Below are 20,920 nucleotides of genomic sequence, written 5' to 3' on the forward strand. Positions count from 1 at the left end.
TATGATCGTCACCTTTCTGAGACTCAAATGGTATTATGACGGGCCACGAGAATCAATAAATACATCCAGAGTTGACAGTGATCAGATTATAAAGCCCTTTTGTATTCTGCATGTACGAGTGCAGATTACAGACCGTCAAAGGGTATGTACACTCTCACTCCTCTCAGATCTCACAGCAGTGTTGAGGAATATTTTGTAGTTAAACCATGGATGTAGTAAACCATGGAGCAAGGGCGTCGAAGACCGATGTGTGTACACTGTATACTAGGCTCAGTACTTTCCCAAATCCTGTAAAACAAAATCCACAGGCATTAGGCCTATACTTGTGTGGGGTTTGAACCCACAACTTGGGGAAAATACAGAGCATACAGTGCTTTACTCCCATAGTAAAGAAGCTCCCCGGGTAGAACAAGTAACCAAAACATTGCATCGGGCAGGTGACCACTCATTATGTGATATATTGAAAAGGGCTGCCTGTCAGAATTTTACTTGATTACTTTTTTAATTTTCTTTTTAGAGGTCTTCTTTTGGCTTCAATATCTGTGACAATATCTTGTTTCCAAATCTCTTGTTTTAAGTTTTTTATAATGGGTGTATAAATACATCTCTACAACACCCCTGACATGCAGGGACTTTTTAATCTTTTGACCAAGAGGATAATGAAAAACATTTTCAGGAATTTAAATTTGTGTAAAGCCAAATCCCAAACGCAATCGAACTTTTTAAAACAATTGTCTCGCTTTAATTCTATGAGATATGCGATAAGGCATAACCTTAAATCCAATGTGGAACATGTAAAGCGAAGGACCCTTGGTCAGGATATAAAACATACATATGAAGAGCAGGAAAAACAGCTACAGGAGTTGCTCACACTCACAGAAAACCTCTGCGTAATATTAGTGCATCGGGCCATTCGATAAATGAATTACATCCTGATAAATGACGGTTGAGGACAAACTGATGCTGAAACGAGGCCGGAGCTTAATGACTGTGAAAGCAATCACAGCAGTAGGATGCAAATAAACATGGCTTGAGCAGTGACCGCAGCTGGAGGCTGTGGAATATAAACACAAGGATGTGACTGAAGGCATCCAAACAGAAATCAGAGAGTTAAATGGAAGACAAATCATGGGTAGCTCAAAATGGAAGACAATTCATGGGTAGCTCATCCAAAGGGTCCGGTGTGAATGTGTATAAGGGAGTAATGTAGATTATAACAAAAAATCTGTATATTTTTGCTAATTGTGCAATTACTTTCCCCGATTCCCAGTAGACCTTTATTATGATGCGGCCATTTTGATTTTCTCCCATTCAAATTAATGTAGCCATACTGAGGCTGGAAGGAGAAATAGGCTGATTCCTTTTTGTACAATGAATATTAGAATTCTTTATTTTTTTAAAGATACAGGAAACATGGCTGAGATATATGTAGTGGCAGCATCCTTATGGTCTATTAGCAGTTAAGAGTATGGATTATGAAGTACCCTGTTTGTTTTGCACTATTTGATTTTGTTTTTACTAATAATGTGAAATCTTTTTGTGATGAACTTTTCATTTGTTGTAAATTTTGTGTTTTTATCTGTCTAGATTCCAGTTGGCAACTTTTACTGATCAGTGGTCAGCGTTTAGTCGGCACATTACCAGGAGGCCATAATGTATATTGCATTACAAAGATTGCTATCCTGCCCTTGTCCGACAGTGGACATCCAGACATCGATATTGAGGTAATGTTTAAATGTTTTTCTTTCGCCTTTTGAAAGGGCAATCCACCTTTTACTCAAGAGGTAACTTTTATCAATTCCTTCAAGAATAATATCTCACTTGAATAGAAGGTGAAGGCGAATAATAATGGAATAATTTTAACTCTGTAAACTTGTGTCGGACCTCTAATGTTTCAGCACAAAGTTCTAATTGGAGCTCAAGCTAAAAATAAAAAAAAAAAAAGATGAGGAGAAAAGGCACAAAGGAGTAGACTTAGAAATGACCATCTTAAACATTGTTTGTTTTTCTGTCATCCACATAAGATGGTTAACAAAGTATGTTATACGTAAGCAAGGTTACAGGCCTGATACGATCATTCTTGTAAGGCAAGACAGTTGTTTTTCCTTGGTAAACAGCTTCTCTACAAAATAAAGAGAAATTTAAATGAGTTACTCCAGCAAATCATCATGCTCTAGGGGCACCAAGGCAATGATTAGGGGCATAGATGCAGATAAGGTATCGTGCCTGGTGTACACGCCACACTCAAACTCTTGGCCTTCTGAGAGATTAAATCCACCAAGATTCAATCCTGGGTGTTAAGGATCGTCGGCCCATCTGCGTATTCCAATAATATCAGAGAACTGCTGCCTTTAGGGTGCGCTTGTATGAATTCACTGAGCCGTGAAATACTGCATATTGCTGCAAAGTGATTGTGCATTTGTGCGTTTGTTTGTTGTGGTTAAAAGACTATTGATACTGACAATTGTGTGGATTGTGCAGATGAAGTTGTGTGCCACATCGGTCATATCATGGTCAAACATAGTTGAACAAAATTATTTTAATGTTACACTAAAAAGTGCAGACAAAAATTGTGCAGCAGATGTTGTTGCGTTTATGCTGCATTCATAATGTGGGTCAATCAATGTTGTCACCCACCTTTCAGCTTATCTGCTTTATAGAGCGAGCCAGAGCCTTACATGTAGCCAAACCCAAGACATTTCTCTTCAATCAAGCAGCTGCTGTAGGCTATGACCTTAATCCAGAAACCCCAGGAGTGGCCACACCCCTAAAATTGATCTAGATCATTTTGTGAGATAACTGTTCATATAGACCATGTGAACTTTGTTTACCTTTAAGTACACGTATTCTGGCAGGCAAGATACTACACTGGTCATATGGGAAACTTGACATTTTGTGTCATAATTTCCACATAAATCCAAGAGTTATGAAAGTAAAAGCTGGACAAGTTATGGGACGCGCCCCCTTTCATCTTATCAAAAGGTGATAGGAATGAGACAGTGCAATCTCCATAAAATATAAGATTTTATGATTTCTTCCGTTATGCTGTGTACAAATCGTGCCTGTAGGAAGTCCAGGTTCTGTGGCTCTTTTGTAAACATGTGATGTCGCAGGTCACATCGTCTATAGTATTGCTATTAGAATCTTTCATTGAACACATTTTTGCAGATCCCCAATTTGTGTTATTTTTTAGAATACTTTCTTCTCTGAATGCCATTATTAAATAGTTGTTATTGAGTTTTTCAGTTGCGTACAAGCTGTATGTTTTTAAATGGCGTTGTTTATTATTGTTTACAATGATGTGACATCCTGCATGTCGTGTCTGTTCAACCATACTTTCTCCATGCTTTAATGAATTCATGCATGATGGCCATAGACCTTATCGCAAATACCAATGCGCAAGCGCAGACTGTTGAATGAGGTGCATTGTGGGATATATATGGATCAAATTTGGATACCAGCAAGACCACAATGCACCTAATTCCAAGCTTTACGCGCGCGCCCCGGTATTTGCGAAAAGGTCTATGTGGTTATTCCTGCACATTGAAGATTATTTACAGCTAAATAACCAAGTGAAAGAGAAAAGAAGCAGTCACTATCGAAGCCAGTGAGCCAGATTTGCATATTGCTCAACTGTCTCTGAGTTCACACTGTGGCGTCACTCTAGAGGAAACCCAGGAATAGCCCGATCATGTAGAAATCTGCCGATGATTAAACTGTCTCTCGTTAAAGAGGATAGAGTGATTTGTGGACCCATTAGTAGAGCAAACCAGACTACACAGAAGGTCATTTCATGGGGTGTTGAAAGTATAGAAATTGTCTCCATATTGTCTTACCTTGTTTAGTGTTCAAGGTTAGCGAGCTACACAGTACATAAACATGTTGATTGTAGGGAGGCACATTGAAGGGAATTCAACACAATTTGTGTGTGGTGGAATTTAGTTCAAGATTCTTGTTTATTTTGGTTAATTGTTTTCGTATCAGTTGTTTTCAGTCAAAATTAACAAATCAGATGAATTTACAGTTTCACATACCACTGTACATATATGCCCCCTGCCTCTATACATTTGAGTAATTATTTATGTTCATTTGATGCTTGTACATTGTATGTACATATCACATAATTTGCATACATGATGAAATAGTGCTGGGCCCAATTTCATAGAGCTGTTACTTACAAAAATTTGCTTAGCATGAAATTTGTTTTTGATAAAAATAGGATTACCATCCAAATGTCCATTTGTTGCATATTGCTTGTTACTGGTATTCAGCTGTTGTTTGCTTTAAAAATCCTGAAAATCACATGGAAATAGGCTATGGTTGGTAATCCTGTTTTTATCAAGGTAAAATTTTCATACTAAGCAAACTTTTGTGCTTTAGCAGCTCTATGAAATTGGGCCCTGTTGGTTCAGAATTGAAATAAATAGTACCATGTGAATGTAGTAGACCCTATGTAGTCTTATGTTACATCTCACGTCACACTGGTGCTATATAAATGTAGTTGCGTCAGTCAGTCGAAACTTGAAGATGCTTGTGATACTTCACATACAATGCTTGGTGTAGTGGAGTACATGTATACGTACAGTGTGTGCCTGCCAAGGAATGGCAGCAGGGATGATTGTAGGGGCCCATTTAAAAAACATTTCCAAGATTATAAATAATGATTTTTTTTTTAAATTGTAGTCCTGGCTTAGGATCTGTATGTTATTGTGTGATTTCAGTACTGGGCTTCGAACAGGCAGATGGAGCCTATAGCCCTCGGCCGAGTCCAAGCCCGGAGCCAAACCCTAAAAAAAAAAGAGTGTAGTGTAGCATGAGATGAGGAAAGTACAGTCTTAAATCCATGTTAAATGCAATAAGATTCGGTTTGATGGTTTGAAGCTGGACCCCAAGGGACATATAATGCGCTCTTACTCAGGTGACCCTGCCTGTGGTGTTGCACATTAAACGCTGGAAAATGAACCACTCATGCTGCATGCGTTGAACTCGTTGAGTCCTGACTAGGCTCCCTCTAGTATAAAATGGTACACTCGTAATTTGTGTGTGATGAGGATTAATGTGTGTGTGAGGACAGCATACCAAACGAATGCAAATTGCAACCCGTTTTTAGCTGGCTGCAGGGCGTGCTTTGGGATTGAACTTTTTATTTTAATTTAATTTTTGCATACATTTCTTGTAGTTCAACCTACAGTATTAAAGAGCAGTTAAACTTGATAAAGTTTTTTTGTCAAGAAATGTGGAAATAAACTGGAGATTCTTAAATGTTCAGTGAAAACTTTGGATCTCGCATAATCCTTGTACAACAAAATTGTAAAAGTCAGGTTTTACCACGGAGGATGGTTTTACACAATTACCTTCAGAAAAAGGGAGGTTCATAGCATGGATTCCAGTACCCTTTGTCCCTCTTTCTATATGGGAAGTGAATCGCACTTACATTGTAGTAGCACTGTTGGAGCCTGCCTGCCTGTGCACGCTACATAAGGATGGTTATTATTCATCACCCAGTCCAGTATGTGGCCCCAACCAATAAAGGACATTCTAAACTTGATCTGCCCCCGATTTCACGAAGCGCTGCGTCGCGTTGCAAGTGCAAGTTGCGACCGATTACACGTCGTAAGTTGCGAACTCGTCGCAGCCGTAACGTGTCTTATAGGTCTGGCGACGAGTTCGCAAACCCTACGATGCGTCGCTACTTGCGATGAGTTTCGTGAAATCGGGGGCTGAGCATTCACAACATTAACCTTAATTCATTTTGAAAAAAGTTTGGCTGAAAATGACCTCATCCAATGTGAAGTGGTTCCGCCCATCAATGTAAAAGTTTTCAAATGTTCAAGATGTAGATCTTTATGCTCTAAATTGGACGGCTTGTTATAATGTACTCTCTTTCCTTATTGGCTACAGAGATGTGCTAAACATCACTTTGGTATGAAGAAGACCAAGATGATAATGAAGCCAGCTTCAGCTCAACAGAAAGCCCTCACCAAGACATGGAACAGTATCAAGGCAGTCACACAAGTCAGGAAGGTAAGTCAGTAAGGTTTGAGGTGACACCATGAAAAATCATCTTTTGTGGGTAGTGGTTGTTCTGCTCAAGAGTGTGCTCTGACCATCTTCTGGGGAATGCTGTGCTCATGTTTCTGGAGACCAAGGACAAAACAAAAAAGGGAAAATAAAAGGACTCCATAGGGAAATTCTAAAGACCTGGGCCCAATTTCATGGCTCTGCTTACCGTAAGCACAGAATCGGCGCTTACAGAAGCAGGGAATTCTGTGCTTACGGCAAGCGTATTTCATGGGTTAGCAGCGAATTTTGGCTTCTGCGCGTGCGTACTTCACGTTACTAGGCATTCTACGCTTACAAGGCTAGCGCAGAAATTCGGCGCTTGCACGTAAGCGGGGAATCGTGATCGTAAGCGCAGAATTCGGCAGTAAGCAGAGCCATGAAATTGGGCCCAGGGTGCTCCACAAGGAATTGGGAAAGTCTTATAAACAGGGACAACGTGTCCAAGAACAAAAGATGTCTCCATATGGTTGCATATTTGAGAACTTGTTTTTGCCCTATTGGGTGTGTAATGAAATACATTAATACATGAAGTTTGGTATGATTGTGTGTTTCCTTAAACCATTGTATTATATAAGCACAGTGTTGTCAATTACTTTCCGAGTCCTACAGAAAAAAAAACCTGTCTATAATTATCACCTTAGGCAGGATTAGAACCAATGACCTTCCTCCATCATTTCTTCAATTCTAGGACAGGTTCAAAAACTACTAAACTAACGAGCTGCCATGGTGAAAAGGGTCACATATGGATTGGTGTTGTTTATTTATTTATTACTTATTATTATATTGCGGCGTGTCATGGCCGAGCAGTAAATAATACCCTGGTCCAAAGTAGGGTCCACAGAAGTGAAAGTTGTAGTGAAAGATACCACTCAGAGAAAATGAGAAAAAGTTAAAACGAGACAAAACAGTTTAATAAGGGTGAAATTTTCAGTAAAATGCTAAAATATATTTATTTTCCCTTTTTTGTTGGCAACTTCCTTCCTGATAAATAACATTAACAAGAGGTTAAAATTATGATGAAAGAAAATGTGCCGTACTGCCGATGTATGTTCAATAAACAACTTGACTTTAAACCCTTTTTTTCTCAGTTTTATTCTCTCTCATCTCTTTGTTTTTCTACTTATTAACCAAAGGCGATATCAACAGGGTTTTACAGTATTTAAACATAGATAATGCTTTTTTTTTTTAAACAAATTTAAAATGACCTAGGTCGATGAACCACTCTCTTTGCTTGATCCATCACAATTATGCCATGTCAACCTTGTCAAAGATCCGTCATTGGTAATTATTCAGTCAATCTTTACTTAATAAAATAATTACCGATCTTGCTCTTACAATACAACATTGAGATGAGGCAACCATCGCAACCTCCCCTGTGTGCAAAATGTCTTACTGAGCTTCTTCCCTTTTTCTTCTCGTCTCACAGAAGGAGGTGAAAGAAAGAGAAAAACATGAGAAGCGAATCATGGAGGAGCTACGGAAGATGTTCACTGATTCAGGTGGGTCTGGTTTCTTGCTCCCGGCTATTTGTCATACTCATTTTTCAGAGATAAAAAAAGAATGGTATACGTGCAGCATATGATATAAATGAAAGTGTATGCGCTTTTTTGCTCAAATTGAAAGCTGTTGGAATAACAGTGCTTGAAGATGATTAAAGAGTCATTAATAATTCGCAAGTGTTAAGACGAGTGGCAAGATCTAGTGTGTGTTTATCAATCAGTCTTGGATTTGGTTATTGGAAACCAGAAAGGAAATTGACTGTATGAATACATAATGAATCAAGTATTGAACAGGAAAATTAAGCAGTGTTGGTTTAGAACTTGAAATGTTTGATTCCAGTGCCAGTAATCTGGCATTAAAGCCAGTGGGCACTATTGGTAATTGTCAAAGACCAGTCTCCTCACTTGCTGTATCTCAACATGCATAAAATAACAAACCTGTGAAAATTTGAGCTTGATTGGTCGTTGGAGTTGCGAGATAACTATGAAAGAAAAAAACACCCTTGTCACACGAAGTTGTGTGCTTTCAGATGCTTGATTTTGAGACCTCAAATTCTAAACTTGAGGTCTCAAAATCAAATTCGTGGAAAATTACTTCTTTCTCGAAAACTACTCCATTTCAAAGGGAGCCGTTTCTCACAATGTTTTATACTACCAACCTCTCCCCATTACTTGTTACCAAGTAAGGTTTTATGCTAATAATTATTTTGAGTAATTACCAATTGTGTCCACTGCCTTTAAGGGCCAATTTTACAGTACGGCTTACTGAGGAATTCTGTGCTTACAGTCTTCATTCTCCGTTAAGCGCAAAATTTCTGTACTGTCTGCATGAGCGAACAATGATTAGTAACAGGTAAAATGCGTACATGCACTTAAACACAATTTCCTTGCTTTCCTGTGAAAAGCTTGATTTTGTCGGCTACTCTAGTGCCGATTTTGTTCCCTGTTATCTTGTACATTGTATAAACACAAAATGTGTCTCTGCTTGTGAATCTATCTGTTTGTGTAACCCATCTGTTGTTAAATTTCTAAAGCCAGGGCCCAATTTCATAGAGCTGCTTAAGCACAAAATTTTACTTAAGCAAAAAATTCCTTGCTTAGTAAAATCAGATTACCGGCCAAGACTCCACTCAATTGTTATGCTAAGTACACAACAGCTAAATACCAGCCACAAGCAATGTACATGTTAATGGCATGAAATTGGCGAGTAACATGTGTAAAATAAGCAAGCTATTTTCGTGCTTAGCTCTATGAAATTGGCCTCTGGTTCATACAAATTGCAAAAGCAAAGTAAATTCTTCTGAAGCTTTGCCACTTTCAGTTATGAAAGTCAAATTGTTCTAGAGCTCTCTTTTGAACAATATTGTTTCAATTTCTCTAAGATTACACCTTTTTTGAAAGAGTACAATTCAGGAGGCAATTTCTACATATTTCAAAAAGTTTTTTTCTTTCTCATAAAATAAGGAAATGATTGAGAAGCAAAACAGGGTCATAAATGCTCTAGCCAACTATAGTAGAAAACTCTGATAAGATTAAGGTATCTTCTAAAGCTTTCTTGCTGTTTAATTCAATTCAATTCAGTTCACTTTATTATCCCCGATGAGAAATTCATTTCGGCCTTGACATCAAATTGAAAAATAAAAAAAAAAGAGTTTTACCATAGTTTATTAAGGGGTTTGTAATTGTCTAAATCTTTAAATGACACACCTTGTTTCCAAAGAGACTCGCTCAATTAAGCTCTACACAAAGCTGTACAGGAGCGTCTACTGCTAATTGCTTACTAACCATAGATGTAAAGTTCAAGTTCCTTAAATATGTTCACACATTTAATATCACCCTACATGTAGATGTATACATAGTGCAGTTTAGCACTGCAATAAACCATGTTAGGAAAATAGAAATCACAGCGTCCCCTGCGGAGTTGACTGTACAAAAGGAAACGTTAGGAAGCTGACGAGGTTGTTTAAGGAGGCGATAATTAATCAAGCAAGAAAAACACCTTTTCCCTTCCAGGACTATGTCAACCTCTAGGGAAATGCTGGGTGATGGTGAGATGTTATCGCTACAAAGCAAAATATTGATTGAGTAATATTGCTTTACCTCATACAGAGCATGTAGGCCTGGTACCACACAGCTTCATTGGACCTGGAGGCAATCGCTTCGGTGACCCTGGCCATTCCCCCTGTCTTCTGATGAAATTTTAAATTTTTCTCATAGGTTTGCCATTTTAATTTAAAAGAACTGCTTCATTTAACAAACCAATTATTTGGCCAGTACACCAGTACTGTACATTATGCATTACAAAGAAAAGACAAAACTAATAGTTACATTTGTAAGTCTGCCCTTTTCAGCAATTACTGTTAACAAAACTAACAAGTTTTTTTAGAAATTGTGACCCGATCATGGAAAAACATAGCCTTCTTTACTTTTACTTACCCATCAGATATTCAAAGCGTGCCCATTTGCAGTATAACAAAAACCATCAATGGCCTTTAAAGTGATTTTCTTCTTTATTCTTGTTATCTCTCTTTTGTAGATTGGTTCTATTACACCCGAACAGGGGACTTAACTAATACCCTACAGCGGCAGAATGCAGGAGACGGGGGACATGACTGGGATGAGAGATTCTTTTGGAATCAGTACATGCTTCAAGACATCTTTTCATGCAAGGTAAGAAAGTGATTAAGGTTATAGAGACCTTCTCATGGTGCAGTCACCTCTTGTTTTTTTTTCTCTTCAAATCAATGCTATGTGTAATTGAGACTGAGACGGATAAGTCCCATTCTAAGACCCTTGTTTTTGTGCGTCGAGCAGAAAACTTTCCTCTGGATTTACTTTAAAGGGTTTGCGTACTTTGTCTGACACAAAACACAAGCGTCCACAGATTTACATTAAACTTACACGGTTTAAAGATAACGATGTTAGAAAGCTTCCCTTAAAATATTACTTGTCGAGGTGCTTTAGTTTTGAGAAATTAGTAAGTAAATTTCACAAAACAATTTTAGTCTTAGTGAGACAAAAATTATTTTAGCGTTTCTCCTGAAAACATTGCTCTGTGATTTTCACCTTTTAAGAGAAATGCAAAGCTCAGCCAAAATTCATCATTTACTTTGAGAAAAAAACAAAAATGCAGTAAACACCAAGTATAAAATCAGCAAGGTGATGTTAACATTATGTAACTTAGGCATGCTCATAACATGAGTAGATTTTGTAGCCAGTATCATTCAACTCTGCATCTCTTTAAATTCCTTCATCACCCTTAGCCATGCATGTACATGAATGAAAGATGTGACCTACATTTACTTCATTTCTACCTCCATGATCAAAATTGCTGCCCCCCCCCCTTTCCCTAATAAGTAACATCTCACTCATCTCGTCGACCAAGTTACTTGGAAATTGGATTAAAGGTTAGCAAGAGACTAGTTTTACATACGCACAAAGCTACCTCAGTAGTAATGACCAATCTGTGATGCAAATAGCGCATCACATGGACCTTTAAATCAGATTGAAATTTTGACCTTTGCAAAGGGCGATGGCTTTTAGAATGAAGGATTTTACTTCCGAGAGTCAGCTGGTTCATGCACTCAACAAAAATCAAATTGAATAGATTATTTTCCTGATTGGGGAATCTTGCATTTCTTATGTCTGGTTGAATTGACCACTCTACGAGTTTTGTTTTCCTAGAAATCAACAAATTTCAAATTGTATAGATTTTTTTCTAGATGGGGGAATCTTGACATTTGTTTTGCTCGGTTAAATTGGTGACTGTAGGAGTACTGTTTTCCTGGAGTTCAACAAATGTCAAATTTCTAGCCATTTAGCTAACTCAGAATTCTGTCTCTGCGACTAAACACTGTCAGAAGATTTGCCCTGACAAATTTACTCATCGTTAGCGATCCATAATTTTTGCCGGCACATTATTTGCATTGGTGTATAAATAAATAACTTCTGGTGATGTGACCAGAATTGAATGTGAATTTTTTGAATACATATCAGCTGTGTCCTTACTGTTTCATTGTGCGTATTGTGACCTGCTTAAGCACAAAAGTAGTTAAGCACAACAAATGTTTACCAGAATAAGGTTAACAGCTAAAATACTCTGTCATGATTGATGTATGATTTGAGGCATTGTATGGTGAGATATCAATAAATATTTGGTTGGCGGTAACACCATGTGTGTATCTACTTGCCAGAGTTTGTTCTTAGAGAACTGTCTTTCTTTATTCTACTACCGTGGAGTAGATTTATCAGATTGTTCGGGAGACTTCTCAGTTCTGAAAAGAACTGTCCTGCTTTTTAACTACTACTACTCGGGTAGAGGGTACAGAAAATTGGCTGGCACTACTACTTTAGCTTATAGGATCGTAAATAACTGCAGTCAGTTCTTGACTTGGTCTCAACGTTTCAACTAGCTTGCTCTAGTCATCTTCACGTGTATGATTTGTTACTGCTATCTAATTAATTTCTCCCAAGCAGGAAATTGTAAAGCAGTATTGTCTGCTTAAAGGAACAAGTTGTCTTGGATCGGTCGAGTTGGTCTTTGAATTTGTTATAAAATGCATATGATTAGAAAGATATTTTAAAAGTATAATATAATGATCCACACAAGTATCACTCGAAATTTTGTGGTTTTCCTTTTACCTCGTCGACAAACACGATCGGCCATTTATGGGAGTCAAAAATTTGACTCCCATAAATGGCCGACCGTGTTAGTCGACGAGGTAAAAGGAAACCCGTGCAATTTCGAGGCATGTTTGTGTGGATCATTGTATTCTACTTTTACAACATCTTTCTACCCAAATGCATTTTATAACAAACAGTTACAAACGCTTTTCAAAGACCAACTCGACCGATCCAAGGCAATGTGTTCCTTTAAGCAGCTCCTTAAAATTGGGTCTTGCCAATGTCATAAGCCTGTCAGAACTTACTAAGCACTCATTTCATTTCAGTAATATTTGGCTTACTTAGTAGTCTTTTATGGAACATGAACAAGTTTATTAGTTCTACATGGCCTTGCATTTACTACTTTGTGTTATAATAATGTTAGGCTTCTTTTTGACAGAAGAAGGAGCTTATTAAAAGTAATTGCTTTTTGTGGGAGTTGTCTTATCATTTTGTTCTTGGAATTATAATTGGAATGAAGAATTCTGTCTGATTTTTTCCTGACTGTAGGACAAGGAGCTATCCAATTACTGGGCAGTGCCAATAATTCAAGGGTACGTCAACATCCAGGATTGTAAAATGATCAGCGAGGAGGATGAGGAGAATGGAGTAAACTCTAGCTGGACCCCGGATGAACTCTCAGAGTTCAAGTTAATTGTAATCTCAAGAAGAAGCAAGCACCGAGCAGGTAGGTCATCAAGGGCGGGAATTTCAATTTAATTTTTGGTTTTTCAGACATGTACGTGTACATCATAATCTGTGGCAATCTTTTCTCAGCTGAGTTTCATAGAAGAGCTGCTGAAACTGGAGCCTGTGCTAATTATGTCAAGAACATGACTGCCTCACTTCATGAAATATTCACATTTTTAAAGCATCTTTATTGAATGTACCATTCAATTTTTTTTTTAACTTGTTTCTTGGCACCTAGGGACCCGTTATAGACGTCGAGGTATTGATGAAACAGGAGCCTGTGCTAATTATGTCGAGACCGAGCAGATTATCCAGACATCGGAACACACCGTCTCATTTGTCCAGGTGCGAGGCTCAATGCCAGTCTTCTTCACGCAGCCGGGTATCAAATATAAACCTCCACCGAGACTTGAGAAGGGTAATACTCCTTTATTTTCAACTTTTAATCTCGGTTTAAGGGGCTCGGTTTCACAAAGAACTAAAAATGATATTTTTCCTACTTCGATCTGTTTTCTGATATTGTATATACCTTCAGATATATCAGCAGACTCTTTTACTTAATAGTCAGTACAATCTTCTCCATGATTACAATTAGTTCAGCTCTCATTCTCAATAAAATTGTTCTACTTTTTTTCCCAGACCAAATATCATGCTTAGTTATATAACTACTCGTATGTGTATGATACTCGTATGTGGTCAATTACTCAATTCGAACAACGACCAACAATCACACTGACTCAATTTCATAAAAAACTGTGAGACTATTTTCACTGTGTACTGATTTTTGTGTTTTATTTGTTAGACCTTTTCGATCCACTGCAGGAAGAAGGCCTCGGCATGATGTATCCAAATGTCTCTATTTTGTGCTTGTTGATACCAATTGACTGTCGCCCAATATTGTCTCAGCTCATCTCTCCACCCTTTTCTCTTGTTACCCTGTGTGATATCACAACATCTTATTCTTCTCTTTCCTTGTTATTTATTAATTGCAGGAGAGGAGGAAACCCGACCCTCATGTGAGGCCCACTTTGATGAGCAGACTACTCTCTATAGACGGGTTGTAATCCTCAATCTAGTGGAACAAGTGGGACGAGAAGACATTATAGGTCAAGCCTTCATGAAGCAGGTCAGTTTGAAAACTTGTTTGTATGCATAAAATAATTCAAACCTGTGAAAATGCAGCTTTTCATTTAAGGCAGTGCATACTTTAGGTAATTGTCAAAGACATGTTACCCTCACATGTTACCCTTACCCATACATGTTTGCATAAAATAACAAGCCTGTGAACATTTTGGGCTCAAACGGTCATTGGAATTCCAAGAAAATAATGAAAGAGCAATAAATCACCCTTGTTGTAGATTGTGTTTCCAGATACATGTACCTGAGAAAGGCTTCGGGTCTCAGATTAAAATTTTGGGGTGAAAAACTACCTCTTTCCCCTTTAAAACGTCTTGATTTTAAAGGGGGGTCATTTCTAACATTGTTTTTGTAGTTTCAACATGCTCTTAGGAAGTTTTTTATGGTCATTAAATTTGGAAAACTTTCCAAAGGTATACCCTGCCTTAAGTGAACTTATGTCTGCTTTTTCTTTGATAATAGTGCCATATGAAACTGAAAAGTACTACAAAGTTTGGTGTGTTGGCCATTTCCTCTTTTTTTGCACATCTGCAAAACTGAACAAACTGAGAATGGAACGAAGGGTTGGAGTTCCCAGCATTTGCATCCTTAGTTAAGCATGATTCACACTTTCCACCATTTCTTGTTTTTCTTTCTATTGTAATTTGGTAATTTGGTGATTTCTCATTGATTGGTAGGTGTTACTGCTGGACAACCCATTGATCACATATGTCACATTTGATTTTCACGATTACTGGTGAGTGGTTTAATTTATAACATTTCATCCATATTTAGGCACAAGTTAGTTTGTTCATCTACATGTACATGTGGTTCTACATATTTTGTGCATGGCTCTAATGATGGGTTTTACAGGTACATCATTTCTTACAATGTTTAAAATCACATGTGTAATGGTTGATTCAAAAATATTTATGCAAACAATCCAGTTTTTTGTGAAGGGAGAAAGAAAAAAACCCACAAACCTTCAAAATGTATAATTCTAAATTGTCCAGGGATAAATCTGAACTCTCTGTTCTGTCCATGATTTGAGCCAAACATATTTGCAGAGAGGTGGATCCAGGGGCAGTTCTAGTGGGAAGGGGCATACATTGCATGCATTCCCACAAAACTAAAATGAATCTCTATATGAGAGACACTTCCCCCCCTCACCTCCTCCTCCCCTCACCTCCCCCACCTCCGGACCCCTCTCCTCCCAACCCTAGCTAGGATAAATCTCCATCCAACCGTTGCACTACAACCATAACAATAAAAGTGCACTATTACATGTGTGTACATTCAATACAGATATGCGAATCAGATTGGAAGAGCCGTTGTTGAATGGTATCCCGCTCTGAAATATGACCCATGTAATAGAGCAGTGGGAACCAGGCTCCCTATCCATGTTTATGGACAGGGATATTTAATAGCTGTTTAACCATTTTGAGCATTATGTATACGAAATATAAAACCATTTTACACTTTATTTCACCCTACACTGTTTGTTTTCCCCTCCTGCAATTTATGACCATGGTGTAACAAAACATTTGTTGCATGCTGTGTGATAGGGTTGGTCATGTTGGTGGTTTAAAACTTAACTAAACCATTAGAACTGGGCTGTTGGAGCTTTTCCCATTCACAAACAGCTTAAAGGGAAGGTATATTTTAGGTAGCCACTCCTAAAATATTGGCAATACAACTGGAAGATTTGAATGGATTTCCTCTTGTTCAAAAAAGCATACGACATTGTATCATTTGGTTCATTTCAGATTTTTTTTTTTATCAACCAACTGTAACTTGGGTTTTTAATTTACAGCGAGATACACAGTCTTATATTTGCATAGCAAATATTGTAGCCGTTCTTATCATTTGTCTGCAAATTATGATTAAAATTATTCTCCTTTCTGTCCTGTGGGTTCATTTCTCGTAAAGTGATCTAAACAAAGTCATAGAAAGAAGTAGTTTTATCATTTTATCACCAGGATCATTGTTAAGTTATTGCCGCAAGAGTTTTTATGACATATGTTGATGCAGGAGAGTGTTCCACATGAGTAAACACGACTCAAGTCATTTGTATTTACACTTGGTCATTTGAGGAGCAGTGAAACCCATTTCAAGTATCCTTATATAGACGTTTCTATTACATTGTCAGAGCCCAAGGTTTTGCCGACCTAGTTTTGAAAACTATATGAGAAGCCTTAAATGCGAAACAAAAACAGATAAATAAAGTTTGTGAAAATGTTACATAAATATTACAAATTCATGCTGAATTTGTTGGATACAATGCAACCAATCAGGGGATGTTGGGTTCTTTCTGATTTGTTGGTTCTTTCTAATTGGTGGCATGGTTGGCTTGTGCATAAAGCACTCGCCTATCACCAAGGTGACCCCGGTTTGATACCCGGCCAGGGCCATATGTGAGTTGAATGCGCGTTGTTTCTCTGCTGTGCCACAAGGGTTTTCCAGACAATCCGGTTTTCCTCCCTCGAAAAATTCAAACACTTTCGATATTTTGCTGTGGTCTTAATGGGTGGATGTGGCTGCCAGCCAAAGGCGCCCTTGCATGCCTGCTTCTCGAACACGTTTAGCCGTGTCCTTCGCAATTCAGCTCTTACATTTTGTAGCTGCGAGGAAGGAGGATTAGCTCCCCAAATTATTATATAATATATACAATTGAAAATTTCAGAAATGTTGAATCAGGTCACAAAATGTTTTGCTAACATTTTGCTGTGCATGCCAACAGCGGGGTTTGAAAGGTCTATATTTAATCAGGGCCTTGTACACATGTAGGCAGTTTATTACCGGCAGCCTAGAGGCAACCACCTGCACTGTAAACAAATAGAACACTTCAGTGGCAAGAGAGATACCTACCTAATGGTGTATTGCTTACCCCAACAGGAATTATGTGAAAAACTGAATTTGAGAACTTTGTTTTCCTTCTTCCAGAGATTGCCTGGAACTGGTTACCTGTAAATTCCTTGTGTGAAGTAGTCTTTACGTGCCATTAGGTTCTTGTTTCCCCTTCATGTATTTGTATAAAACAATCAATTTCGATCATGGTCCCTGGATTAATGATATTGTGATAATTGTGTGACGCATTAATGTCTAACTCGTTGAATGATATTGATTTTCCATACAGTCGGGGCTTGAAGTTTGAGAATGTGTCGGTCCTCGTCGATAGCATACGTGATGTAATTAAAGATATGCGGTTCTGCTGGTAAGATATCAACACTTTTGTGGTTGTTTATTTTCTGAAAATCATATCAATACAACGTACAACATTTTTCAACAAGAGTATGGAATAAACGTATTATTGAATTGAATTGAATTGAATATAAACTAGCACCATGCACAAGTGTCCACTGTTTAAGTCACCATTATCCATACCTTAATCCTTGTTAAGTTGCTAACAGGTTTTCATTGAGTACTAACATGGTAGAGTGTCATGGCGGAATCAGTGGTTATGAGCATCAAATTCAAGTTCTGGTGGCTAAGTCACCGGAGTGTGGATTTGAATCCCGGTCATGACACTTGTGTCCTTGAGCAAGATACATTACTACATGTATAATTGCTTCTCTTTACCAAGGGGTATAAGTGGGTACATGTACCTGCGAGGGTATAGAGGTTGATATTGTGTATGAAAAAGCCTTCAGAGCGCCACGGCAGCTCTGGGCTGTATACTTCCCAGGGAGCTGAGAAAGATTAAAGGAATGTTATTGGCCCAATGACCAGGGCACTAATGTAAAGCGCATTGATACAGTTATTGTGAAATACGCTATAAAAGAATTTATAAAAATAGAAATACAAGGTCACTCTTCTTGTAAAAGTGCAGCATCTGTTTTTAAACACCATTTTTTTTGCCGTTAAGTGAGTTCTTTCTCTTAAGATGTGGTTCGTGAGCAGCTTTCACTGATAATTGAAAGCTTGGCATGTAAATATGTCTCCTTTCTTATTTGTACTTTAGGATTGATCGAGAAGGAGTGATACTTGAACAGCGCAGTGTCTTCAGAGTTAACTGCATGGACTGCCTAGACAGAACAAACGTCGTTCAAACGGCTTTAGCTAGAGCTGTCTTAAGCATGCAGGTATGGAATAAGGAGAAGACCATTCAAAACAATTGAATTTAGCGGTGAATAAAGACACAATGAATAGATTTGAACCTGTGACCTCCAGATTAATATGCCAGTGCTCTACTAACTGATTTTATCTACATACGATGGTGGTGACTTCCTATTTAACGGTCAGTATCATGTTAGGGGTCACCAGTCAAAAATAATTTGACACATTTGAAATTGCCATAACACCCAAGTTTCTGATACAACTTAGGCCCAATTTCGTAGAGCTGCTTCAACAGAAAATATTGCTTAACAATTATCTGCTTAGCAGAAATGAGCAGGATACCAATCTCAAAATTATACATGTGACATGGTTGTTTGGCTGGTAATCTTGTTCTGGAAAGCACACATTTTGTTGTGCTTAGCTGTGTGTTTCAGCAGCTCTATGAAACTCAGCCCTGGGAAGTGGCATACAGGGCCCACTTTCATAAAGCTGCTTAAGCACAACATTCCACGGTAACCAAAACCATGAGATATCAATGCTGGTCTTTGTTTCTATCTGACAGCTTCGTAAGCTAGGTATTCTATTACCGGATCAGCACCTACCACCAAGTATACGCATCATATACCAGGAGACATGGGCCAGTAATGGTGATATCATCAGCCGACAGTACGCTGGTACGGCAGCATTAAAGGGAGATTTTACCCGCACTGGAGAGAGGAAGTTTAGCGGAATGATGAAGGATGGTTACCATTCAGCCAACCGGTACTTACAGAATCAGTTTAAGGATGCGTACAAACAGGTCACAATAGGTGAGAGTTTGTGTACATGTACCCTTTTAACTAATAGCTTTTCTTTTAATGTTTAAATTCATGTACATGTTGCCTGCCTCACTTTTTAGAGCTCTTAATCTCTATTTCTAATTTTCTTGGTTGTTCTCAGAATTATATAACATTGAAATGTACATTTCTAGTGCTACTTCATAGCTTCAGTAAAAAATCCTTGTACTGTATTTTTTGTTCTAATGTGTAATACAATTTTTTTCATACACCTTTGAACAGCGTTGTCTGGAATTGGTGCATTATAAATTAAATTATTGTTATATTATTATTATTCTTGACCATACTGAACTTTATCAGTTTCTTTATTATTATAAAGAGGTGACTCACAACATTATTTCACTGATGGTCAGATGTTTTAAACAATGAGCTGTTTTGTATTTATTTTGTTAGTTGGTTTAACCATTACTTTTCTGTTAAATGGTTTCCTGCTTTTATTAACCTGACACATGTACCTAATTGTCATCTCTAAATTATATTGTTTGTAACGTCTACTCTGTTTGACTTTTGTATACTTATTTACCGCAACAGTTATTATTTCTTTGTTCTACAATTTGGTGCTGTTTATCATATTTTGTCTTGTATTGTTTTAACAGGCACATCATCACAAGCCTCGGCTGTTAGGATATTGACTCCATGTACACCTGTGGAAATAAATGTTCTAATATTTGAATTGTATTGTACATAAGAGTTGCCGCCATAATCTCCTTCTGGTTTGACTTTCTTAGATGTGATGCTTGGTAACGAGGCAGTCCTTGAGGACCTCTCTGTCATCACAGAGACTGATGGGAATGAGGAGGCAGCTGAGGAGGTCTGGAGTAACGTCAAGGAGGAGAATATCGCTCAACTCACTCAGCATTGTCTTAAACTACTCGTACCTAAACATGAGGTTAAACACTACATTGGAGGATGGGTGCTCATCAACTGTGATCCAATGTAAGATTGTTTATTGACTATCCATCCCCTTCCTTCCGCTCAGGTTGGTGTAGTGGTGTCTTGCCTCACCTTCCACCTCTGGGACTCCGGTTCGAATCCCGCCAGGTTTCACTTTGTAGATTGGGTTTTCAGTCCCTACCTGACTGTGTGGGTTTTCCCTGGAATAATTCTCTGGGGTTTTCCTCCAACATCTAAAACTGAAATTTCTTTATCATCTTCTCTTCTCTGCTCTAATTGGAGACAATTCATTTCTGTATCGTCATAACCATGAAATTTTAATGAATTTATTATTAATTTGTTTCAAATGTAATTGGTGTTTTCTGTGTAATTTTCCAAATTGTTATGATGTATTTGTTCCTGTTGTACTTCCTGTTGTGATTATTTTTTGCTTTTTGCTTATCCCCTTCCAAAAATCTTCCTCAAAGGCTGAAGAGAAAGACTCTGCTAGGGTCAAAACATCATGCCATTAACTATTTTCTCCTAATTTTCCGTTCATGAATGTCAACAGGTTCCTCCTTGATTCTACCCAGACAACTCAAAGTTTTTAACTGTGTATATATTTGTAATTTTGTATCCCTTCTCCCCTGTGTGAAAATGTATTTTGCTTATCTGTACCCTTTAGAAATGGGTTTATCGGCAGACTGAACCTTTAGGTTATAGGACAATTTACATGTTCCTCCTTAGTCTTTCCTTCTACTTATCTTTTCTCTTATGGGTGTAATTGTATTGAACATGTGGAGAAAAATATAATAATAATGACCTTTTGATTGGCAAGCAGTTTACAACACTGAACTTTTTCCTCATTATTATTATTCTGATTTATATTTCTTTCCAGGGATTCAGAGGATTTGGATGACGATGATCGGGATGTCATCTTACTTATAACAGAAAAGGCTTATTACATTGCAAGGTAAAGAAATAGCTTGAAAAATATTGCTTAACAATTGTATTCTAAGCAGAAATGAGCAGGATACCAACTCGTATCTAACTCGTTGCTAATTACTTCACGAAAAAAAAAATGAATTGATCAGTATTCATACTTGGACTCTATAATTTATTTCA

At 37.8% G+C, this 20,920-nt stretch overlaps 1 protein-coding gene across 1 annotated transcript in view; it reads left to right on the forward strand.

Annotated features, from left to right (window-relative positions):
- LOC139940728 (phosphatidylinositide phosphatase SAC2-like) overlaps window positions 1-20,920 on the forward strand; it is a 47,506-nt gene that overhangs the window by 18,839 nt on the left and 7,747 nt on the right. Inside the window, exons 3-15 of the mRNA XM_071937095.1 lie at window positions 1,588-1,724; window positions 5,902-6,024; window positions 7,490-7,562; window positions 10,099-10,232; window positions 12,735-12,912; window positions 13,153-13,332; window positions 13,907-14,040; window positions 14,729-14,787; window positions 17,167-17,244; window positions 17,992-18,112; window positions 18,649-18,895; window positions 19,651-19,858; window positions 20,694-20,768. Of these exons, the coding sequence (XP_071793196.1) occupies window positions 1,588-1,724; window positions 5,902-6,024; window positions 7,490-7,562; window positions 10,099-10,232; window positions 12,735-12,912; window positions 13,153-13,332; window positions 13,907-14,040; window positions 14,729-14,787; window positions 17,167-17,244; window positions 17,992-18,112; window positions 18,649-18,895; window positions 19,651-19,858; window positions 20,694-20,768 (1,747 nt within the window). The remainder of the gene's footprint in view (window positions 1-1,587; window positions 1,725-5,901; window positions 6,025-7,489; window positions 7,563-10,098; window positions 10,233-12,734; window positions 12,913-13,152; window positions 13,333-13,906; window positions 14,041-14,728; window positions 14,788-17,166; window positions 17,245-17,991; window positions 18,113-18,648; window positions 18,896-19,650; window positions 19,859-20,693; window positions 20,769-20,920) is intronic.

This window comes from Asterias amurensis, chromosome 8 (assembly GCF_032118995.1).
Source record: "Asterias amurensis chromosome 8, ASM3211899v1".
NCBI lineage: Eukaryota > Metazoa > Echinodermata > Asteroidea > Forcipulatida > Asteriidae > Asterias > Asterias amurensis.